Genomic DNA, 9,935 nt, shown 5'->3' with positions numbered 1-9,935 from the left:
CTTCCTTACCCAACATATCTCTTTCCCCCGGGTTTTATCGATGTTTTCCCATTCCTTCTGGAATAAATAAAGTTCGATGGCGACTCTATTGTATGTTCGAGCGTGCGATACGTTTGAGTATATTTCCGCTAGCTTCAGCTGGGGACTCTGCTGTGGACTCTGGTTCTTGGAGCATTTCCTAGTCGCTAAAAGGAGTCGAGCCTAGTTTAGGTCGTTTTCACTTGTTATAGGAGTTTACCTTCTTGTTTTTACTCGCTTTACTTATCGCATTTTTTATTGCTTTATATTATGGATATTATTTGTTATACTCCTTGTTGGGTTGGGATAAATTACATGAGAGAGGAGCTCTATACCTGAGCTTGAGTACATACACAGGATAACAATGTGACTAGAGTCGTGTTTGACCTCCGTGGAGTTATTTCGTGATTATGGTTGACACGAGACGTCACACCCAGAGTAGATCCTTTTGGGAGCATCATTGTCCGACAAGTCATTCGTCTAAGGCAATGGTATCTCGAAATTGAACGTTGACTATAGTAATCTTCTAGGTTGCCTTTGAAGACTAGAACATACCTTTGAGGGGGATATGAGATTTTCCTGCAAAAAACCATAGACTCTACATACCTTATTCTCATGGACGTCGAACCTTTAATCCTGCATCGGGCAGTACGCGCAGATTATCGGGATTATTTCATGATGTTATCATAGGTTATTGCATATCATTTTTGCATTGTTGTATATATGCTGGATTTTTTACCCTGAGTTATTATACCATCGATGCTTTGAATCTATAGTTGTTGCATAATTATTTGCATTCCATCCCTAACATGTGCATTCATGCATTCACATCTCATTGTCTATCAACCAGAAAAAACTCACCTTATCCTTTCTCCAGCCTGAAAGACGACGACTCTTCAACACCAATACTTCACAAGAGCTAACAAATCGAGAATCATGGCAGATCTGGAACAAGAGAATACTACGTATAGGAAAACCTTGGCTGAAGTCGAAGACAAAATGGACACCTTCCAAGATAACATAAACACCATAATAGAGTACCTTCAAGCTCAGAAGACCATTACATAAAATATACGATAGTCATTTTCACGCTTTCTAGTAAAAGTTTACAAAGAGTAGACGGTACTATATGTAGAAGCTACTTTAATTTGTAGCACTTTCGATAAATACCACTAACACTAGTTCGGTTTAATAGTGGCTAGATACCCTAACAAAGCACCACGTAATGAACCACTAATCTGATTAAAAGTCTTAAACTATCATTCATTAACATTATAAGCTTATGAAACCGACTTCTATCCAGCTGTCGAATTCCACTTCATCCCACCAACCAACTTTTATTTTATTACTATCCAAACAACATTCATTCATCCATTCCCACAAACCATAGATTATTATAAATTAGAGCACATGATTTTTGTGTTTCATCACTTGTGACACAAAACAACACTCTTCTGTCTCATACACAAATACTGTCCAATGGCTGTTAATTATGTATTAGCTTTTTTATTAATATGTACACCTTTTATGGTAGCTTTTGCTGGAAACTTATACCAAGATGTTGGTATCACTTGGGGAAATGGAAGAGGTAACATTCTGAATAATGGCCAGCTTCTTACTTTGTCTCTAGATAGAACCTCTGGCTCTGGCTTTCAATCCAATAGTCAATATCTTTACGGTAAGATTGACATGCAAATCAAACTTGTACCTGGAAATTCAGCTGGTACAGTCACAGCTTATTATGTGAGTTTAATTCATACTCAATCTAAAACAATACTGTAATATTTTTCTAAAACATGCCTAATATCTAATATAGAACTTTTGAATCATGCATTGCAGTTACGATCAGAAGGGTTATCTTGGGATGAATTAGACTTTGAATTCTTAGGAAATTTAAGCGGTCATCCTTATGTAGTTCATACGAACGTGTATACGCAAGGTAAAGGTGACAGAGAGCAACAATTTTATCTATGGTTTGATCCAACCGCAGATTTCCACACTTATTCCTTTCTATGGAATCCTGCACATGCTGTGTAAGTTTTTCTATAATTCATATCCCAATTATCTCAGTAAAATTCTCATGATTAATTTGACTTCATGTTTTTGTTTTCTTTTCAGATTTTACATTGATGGAAGACCAATTAGGGAATTCAAGAACTTAGAGAGTGAAGGTGTTCCATATCCGAAAAATCAAGCGATGAGATTATACTCAAGTCTATGGAATGCTGATGATTGGGCAACAAGGGGTGGACTTGTGAAAACAGATTGGACACAAGCTCCATTTACTGCTTCTTTTAGAAACTTCAAAGCCAGTGGTTGTGTTTGGTCTAATGGAGTTTCTTCTTGCAAATCCAACTCTTCTGCTTCTGATAATGCATGGTTATCTCAACAACTTGATAATACAAACCAGAAGAAACTAAAATGGGTGCAGAAGAAATACATGATTTATAATTACTGCAATGATGTTAAACGGTTTCCTCAAGGTCTCCCTCTCGAATGCACTGTTCGTACCAAGTCATGAGAGGAAAACCACTTTTACTAGTTTATTTTTTGATGTATTATATTTTTTGAGCTACTATGTTCAGAAATCTTAGGGAGCATTTTGACCAATCTTTATCCATAACAACATAACCTTAATGCAATGAAAGTCGGTGAAATCTTAGGCGGTTTACATGAAATAATAGTCAACATTATCAAAATAGTTTTTTCAATGTAATTCCAATCACATATTTAGAAACCAGAAATTAATAGTGCATACTTGAATATTTCTAGAATTTACACACTTTATACTAAAGGTTTACATAGAGTAGACGGTTCTATATGTAGAAGCTACTTCAATTTGTAGCACTTTCGATAAATACCACTAACACTAGTTCGGTTTAATTATTGTTATGTTCAGAAATCTTTGTTACTCACTAATGTAAATAAATTTTTAGCATTGACTAAATCATATACTATTTCCACAATAGCAATTGATGATTTTATTGCATTTAAATATTTCAAACCCTTTTATCAATAAAATAGAACCTAAGGGCATTGTGGGATTTTTTAAGAAAATTGAGAGTGTGCATGCTAACAAGAATAAAGTTAGCCGAGAGAAAATCAATGTTCCGGCTCGAAAGAACAACATTACAGAAGCTCAAGATACGCCTATAGATACAACTACAAATGTTAAGACTAACGGGAACAGATGGATCGAATTGGAGAACATCAGGCGGAAGCAAGTGGAGTCTCCAATTCTAAAGAACAAATTTTCAATTCTTCTTGAGTGATGATGTTATCAAACCAGTGTTCTGGACAACATCAATCAATTTTTGAAGATAAATCAGATTCTGACAGAAAATTCATTATGTTATTTTAAAAAGGTTAATTAGGAAAGTTTTCTTTCATTCTGATTTTATCTGTATAGGATTATACATCTCAGAGGAAACTTTTGTTTCTGTAACATATATTCTTCTGTGATTAACCTGTACAAAATTGTTCATCAAAATATATATTTTGTCATTATAAAAAATGGAGAGATTGCTAGAACAAGATTTGATTCTGCATCTATACTTTAAGTTTTGATAATAACAAATACAACAATATTGTATTTGTGTGAAAACAATTTTGGTATCCTAATGATTTGTTATTGTGTAGCTCTAACAACCAGTTTTGATTCTGAATGTATGATGTGCAACGTCATCAGTTTCTGAATGATAAGTTTCAAATCCGCTTCTGCCCCAACTATTATAAGTTCTGAAAGACGTTCAATATTGTTGTTGCAATGCTCTTTCTACTTCTGTGCTGATTCACTCTTGAGAAGCTTCTGAGTAGACACTATGTTGATGTTGCAATGTTCTCTTAGTTCATGCTTCTAGACGTGACTCTGATCACCAAACTTCTAAAGAATAGAAACCTTCTGAAGTTATGTTATGTAGCTGAAGATTCTGAAGATCCCAAGTCAGACGATTGAAGTTATCAAGGTTCTGACTGAAGTTTCTGAAGACTCTGAAGATTCTGAAGATACTGAAGATCTTAAGCCATACTACTGACGTTGTCAAGGTTCTAACAAAAGATTCTGAAGTTTCTGAATCCAGCTTTGTGTTTCTTCATTTCATGCTTCATCAACTTTCATCAGAAGTCAGTGAACTTGAAGATAAGATCAAGTGGGAACGTGATCAAATAGTACATAGTACAAATCGAACATCCTCTCCACTACCTGATTTCATGGGCAAGGACAGTACTATACATCACACCTGTCACAGATTTTATGGGCAAAGGATGGTACGCAATATCACTCCTCTCCCATCCAATTGTGGACAGACGCTATATGAGCTTTCCCCATTCTGCCCTCCAACGGTCTTCTTTTTATGCTATATAAGTAAGACTTTGAGACTTGAAGAAAAGCGTTGATGACACAATATTTTTGACAAGTCTATTTCTTTGTGAAAAGCTATCAATCTTTTGTACACAATTTTTCTTTAAGTGTTTATTATTCATTTGTATAAAATCTTCTTGTATAGAAGCATCTTGTAACACACAAAATATTATTTAAACTATTTGTTTGATTCCTTGAGGAGGTTATCCTTGAGAAGTTCTTTGTGAGTCCTTAAGGAGACTAGGGTATAGTTGGATCCTTGAGAATACAAAGAAGGTTATTCTTTGTGATTATAGTGGATTGAGTCCTTATGTATAAGGCAAAATCACTTTGGCGGGTGGACTGAATTAGCTTAGAGTTTCAAGCGAACCAGGATAAAAATAATTGTGTTTTTATCTCTTTGTTATTAACTTGTTAGTGGTGTTCTTGTTTTGGAAAAAACATTTTCTTGTAAAACTCAATTCAAACCCACATTTCTTATGTTTTTCACACCTTCACTTTTCTCTGCCACACCACATTCTGAAACATTCTCCTTCTTCTTTCTATTCACGCTAGAAAACACCTTAATAACTTCCTCACTCCATCACAACCTTAACATAACACAAAACTTCCATTCGCCTCATTCACCATCTTACATCAATGACACAACCCAACACTCTCCAAATCTCACACCAAAGTGCCCACGTGAAAGTCACAACAAAACTCCCATCATTATAAACTCTTCCAAACGCGGAGCAACCACAAACCGAACACCCTTAGAGTTTCACTTTTACGACAACAACACACCGGTTTCGTCTGCATAAGCGCCACTATATGTTGTTGTCTATGTCGATGTATGTCGTGAGCGAGAAGTGGTCTGAGGAGGTTTTGACTTAGTTTTTTTATGGTACTAAGTGCTTGCATTGAAAGAGAAATAATGGTAATATTAAATCAACCTCACCACCAAAAACAACATTGCACCGTATGAATTCAGTTACCTCCATCGTCGATTTATTTCTTCTCCTCCTCTTTTGCGTCTCATAATGCCTTGCTTCTTGCTGCAAAAAGTATGGCATTGATTTTGAATTTTTGATGTTGTGATTTTGTGTGAAGTGACAGAGAGATTAAGTGAAATAACTAAACGTGTGAGTTTGTTTTTCTGGAAAAAAGGCATAAGCGAGACATTGGGTTGCTATTGTTTCTTTGTTTTTTTTAATCTTTGCCACGTGTCTTCACCCCATTAGGGATGATATATTATTTGAGAAAAAGGTTGGTTTGTTGGTGAATGGGGCACCGCCCCTTTGTGTACAGAGCATCTTTTTCATCCTTTCTTTTTTGTTATTTTTATTTTATTCTTATTTTTGTGACATTTTTTTTCTTTTTTTTAATTATTAGGGTTTATTTATTTTAGGCCTCTTGGGTCCAAGTTACTTTGAGTGTTTGCACCCCTATCCATTTATTTCTACACTCTTTTTATTTATTTTTCATTTATCATTGCTTTTCTTATTTTCTTGATTTAATTAACTTATTTAGATTAATAATTAATTAATCAAATGTCTATTTGATTAGTTGATTAGATTTCATTTAGTTGCGTTTTAATTGTTAAGTAGACAATTTGTTTGTTTAGTCGATTTCAATGTGTTTACTCGGGATTTCTGTTTTGCTTTTCCGAAGCATTGAAATCTTTCTTAATAAAATCGATTGAAAAATGTTAATTTGGGTTTGTTTGTCCATCGTGACCCTGATTATTTGGATCGTAATTAACCTACCGTTCGAATATCTTCAATCGTCTTAAAGCACATTAAGTAACTGAATCAAGTTCATTCTTTCATGGACGAAAAAGATTGGGCTGAACGTACTTGTTCCTCGTAATCCTGAGTATTGTATGATGGCCTTAATTAGCCTCCTTCCCAAATACTTGTGATCTATTCAAGAAACATGACTTGATTCGCCACACGAATTTCATAAATAATTCGATTGAACAAGGATATGGGCGGAAGTAATTTCTTTTTATTTCCCGAATGTTCATGTCATAGCCGCACTTAGCCTACCGTTTGGAAATTCGTCAATCAACTCGAATACTCTTTACACATCAAACTCTTTTCTCACAAACACGTGATCAAAAATATTTTTCACAAACAAAAGATATTTTGTCTCGAGACGATGCAAAATAATGCTTCATCCTCATATGTGTGAGTTGAGATAAGTGACGTTTTCCCGGGAATGTTGATATGTAGAAATCTATTCAATGTGATGCAAACACCCGCCCCTCCATCGTTTTGGGTAAGCAATGTGTTATCCGTCGATTGTGACAAAATAACTTTCTCTAAAAACGAACCATAAACAAACATTTTTTACCAAAAACTATGTAGCCTTGAGCTCTCCATCGCACCTAGAGATACGTAAGATCGAGATTTAAAGTCTCGTCATGCACCATAATAAAAAAATAAACCTTTTGGTCATATTCTTCTTTTCTTTTAATAACTCGAGAAGCAAGGACTTCAAAAGCTAACACTAATGCACACAACTAACTAAACGTTCACCGTTGAGTACAACAGACGTAAGTTGTGCTAGTACTTCCCCTTGCATAATCGACTCCCAAACCCGATTTGGTTGCGATTCTATTAGTCATTCTGGGAGTGTGTGATGCTCCTCACGAAGGTCATATTCTTTGTTTCGAGGTACGACAAAGAACAATCTTGATTTTATTTTTATTTGAGAACCTTGGATGTCTTATAAAATTTTCCCTCAAAATTGGTTTTCTAATCTTAATTTAAAACTTATTTTTGCTAATGATAGGCCACATAGAATTGCTAATATTTGGTGGTTTTGCAAGTGTTCCTTTTATCTTGTTATCATTTATGTAGGTGAACAACACATTTCTTTCACTTATATTTTTTTAAATAAATGTTTTGGGTTGATTGCCATTTATGCATCAACTAGCTATATTAGAATGATATTTCTCTGGCATGATTTATATCATATAATCTCGAACCACAAAATCCATTGGAGCATCTTGGGTGACTTTAATGTGATCATTAGATCCCATGAGCACATTGGAGCCACCTCCCCTGCTAGACGTCCTATTCAAGAATTTTAAGATTGATCCAATCAAATGATATGTTGCACTTGCCCACGGTTGGTGCTTTTTACAATTGGTCTAATGGTAGAATTGATAATGCTAGCACTCTCAAGAGACTGGATAGAGTAATCTAAGCCATGGAATGGCTTAATATTTTCAATCATAATTCTTGCTACAAGTTAACTAAGGTAATATCTGACCACTTTCCTTTGATGCGTAATTTCAATAACTCTCTAGTTTCTAATGCTTATCAATTTAAATTTTAACAAAGGTGGACTGCTTACCCTCTTTGCTTAGATATTATTAGATCCACTTGGAATTTGAAATTTGCAGTTTGCGTTATGTTTATCCTTTATGAAAAGTTAAAGTTGCTCAAAAATAACTTGAAAGTATGGACCAAAGAAACTTTTGGCAATGTCCATCATTTAGTTAGTAATGTAGAAGAGAAGTTGAATTTGGTGCAACTTAATATCCAACCTGATGGTTACTCTGAAAGTCTCAAGTTGGAGGAAAAGCTTTGAATGAATAATTTTGAGGATGTTTTGCATAAGGAGCAGTTATTTTGGAAAGAAAAAGCTAAAAAGCCAAATAACATTGTAGGGGGGTTGAAATAAAAAATACTTTCACATGATTGCTAAGATAAAAAGATCTACTAAGAGTATTTCTGTTATTATCATTTATGGATATCTAGTCTCTAATCAAGAAGCCTTAAGTTCTCATGTGGTTGATCACATTAAGAATTTATTCTCTTCTCTGGTGGCTACTAACATTTATTTGGATATCATCAAGGATAGTATTCCTAATCTCATAAGTCAGGAAGTTAATCAAATGCTAAAAAAGATTCCTTCTGACCTTGAAATCAAAGAAACAGTTTTCAATCTGAACAAAGATGGGGCTCTTGGGCTTGATGGTTTCAGAGCTTTCTTCGTTCAGCGTTACTGGGACATTATTCATCATGATGTCATTAAGGTGGTTAAGAAATTCTTTATCCCATATTGGATTATGCCTAATTATAATACGAATGCCTTTATTCTCCTTCCTAAAGTTTCTAATACGGACTCTATTGAGATTTTTAGACCTATTGTTTTAGATAACGTTAAGTTTAAAATTATATATAAGGTGGTTGCATATAGACTTTCTCTCATTATGCCAACAATCATTTCCAAAGATCATAAATGTATTGTTTAAGGGAGATGCATCAAAGATTGTATTTGGCTTACTTCTGAAGTTATTAACTTGATGCAAAAGAAACCTTATGGTGGTAATTTGGTTATGAATGTAGACATTAAAAGGAATTTGATTCTATTAACTAGTTATTTCGAATGCATATGCTTAAACAATTTGGGTTCAATGATACCTTCAATAACTGGATTTGGACCATCCTTAATTCTTCTAAGATTTTGGTTTCTTTCAATTGAAAGCTTCGTCGATTCTTTGAGTGTGGCAAGGGTGTGAGATAGGGAGATCCTATCTCTAATCCTTTTTCGAATTGCTGAAGAAGTTCTTTGCATGAGCTTAACTAAACTTGTCATTCTGAAGAAAATTAAGCGTATCCTTGTCCCATGAGGTTTGGAAGCACCTTCTCACTGCTTATTTGCCGATGATATCATGGTGTTTTGTAGAGGTCATAGAGGCATCATTTCCTCCCTTATTAATTTGTTCTCTATATATGCTATTTATTATGGTCAAATTGTGAATCCTAAAAAATCTCACATATTTTCTAGTTCTGTTACTAAGGTTAGGCTCCACCACATTACTAATCAGTTGGGGTTTAAGATTGGGTGTCTTCCCTTTTCTTATTTAGGCGCTCCTATATTTAATGGTAAACCTAAAACTAGGCATCTTAGACCTATCCTTGACAAAATTATTTCTAATTTGACCAAGTGGAAGGTTAAATCTTGTATCACAACTGTACTTGTTCATGGCTTCAGTATTTATTCATGGCCTAAGTCTTTAATTAAATATTCGGAGAGAATTAGCGTCAAGAATTTCATTTGGTCTAGTGATATCAGTAATACCAAGCTAGTCAGTGTGGCTTGGGCCAAGGCTTAGGTCTTAGGTCCTTTTCCACCCTTAATGAATCTTTTAACTTGAAATTATGTTGGGCTATTTTGAGTTCCTCTAAAAATTGGGTTATCTTATTAAGAGCCAGAGCTCTTAGAGATGGAATTCCTATAAAGTACCATATTGCTTCTTCTATCTAGAGTAGTATTAAAAGTGAGATGGATTGTGTTACTTCTAACAGAAAAATTGTCTTGGGCAATGGTTGCAACACTAACTTTTGGCTTGATTATTGGTGTGTTCCTCCCATTGTGAACCTCATTCAAGATCATGATGCTATTAATACTAACACTCTGGTTTCTGATTTCTTATACAACGGTTCTTGGAATTTTCCTACTAATATAACCAACTTGACTCCTAATTTTTTTTATGGGTGGTTGGGTTATTATTACTTTGGATAGCATCGCAGATAGTAAAGTTTGGATTCATTATGGC

At 34.6% G+C, this 9,935-nt stretch overlaps 1 protein-coding gene across 1 annotated transcript; it reads left to right on the top strand.

Annotated features, from left to right (window-relative positions):
• The first annotated feature begins 1,203 nt into the window (after positions 1–1,203).
• LOC127138543 (xyloglucan endotransglucosylase/hydrolase protein 22) lies at positions 1,204–2,707 on the top strand. The gene is made up of 3 exons (XM_051065013.1): positions 1,204–1,761; positions 1,858–2,051; positions 2,137–2,707. Exons 1-3 carry the CDS (start codon positions 1,498–1,500, stop codon positions 2,537–2,539), a joined length of 861 nt encoding a protein of 286 aa, XP_050920970.1. The 5' UTR covers positions 1,204–1,497; the 3' UTR covers positions 2,540–2,707.
• The last annotated feature ends 7,228 nt before the right edge of the window (positions 2,708–9,935 follow it).

This window comes from Lathyrus oleraceus, chromosome 4 (genome assembly GCF_024323335.1).
Source record: "Lathyrus oleraceus cultivar Zhongwan6 chromosome 4, CAAS_Psat_ZW6_1.0, whole genome shotgun sequence".
Classification (NCBI taxonomy): Eukaryota; Viridiplantae; Streptophyta; class Magnoliopsida; order Fabales; family Fabaceae; genus Lathyrus; species Lathyrus oleraceus.
This window is presented reverse-complemented; position numbering and strand designations above follow the sequence as displayed.

What these genes read in the sequence shown, in the direction of transcription:
- LOC127138543 (XM_051065013.1), top strand. Translation starts at nt 1,498, where the DNA reads ATGGCTGTTAATTATGTATTAGCTTTTTTATTAATATGTACACCTTTT. An exon ending in GTACAGTCACAGCTTATTAT is followed by an intron (nt 1,762 to 1,857) that starts GTGAGTTTAATT and finishes CATGCATTGCAG; the next exon opens with TTACGATCAGAAGGGTTATC. An exon ending in TGGAATCCTGCACATGCTGT is followed by an intron (nt 2,052 to 2,136) that starts GTAAGTTTTTCT and finishes TTTTCTTTTCAG; the next exon opens with ATTTTACATTGATGGAAGAC.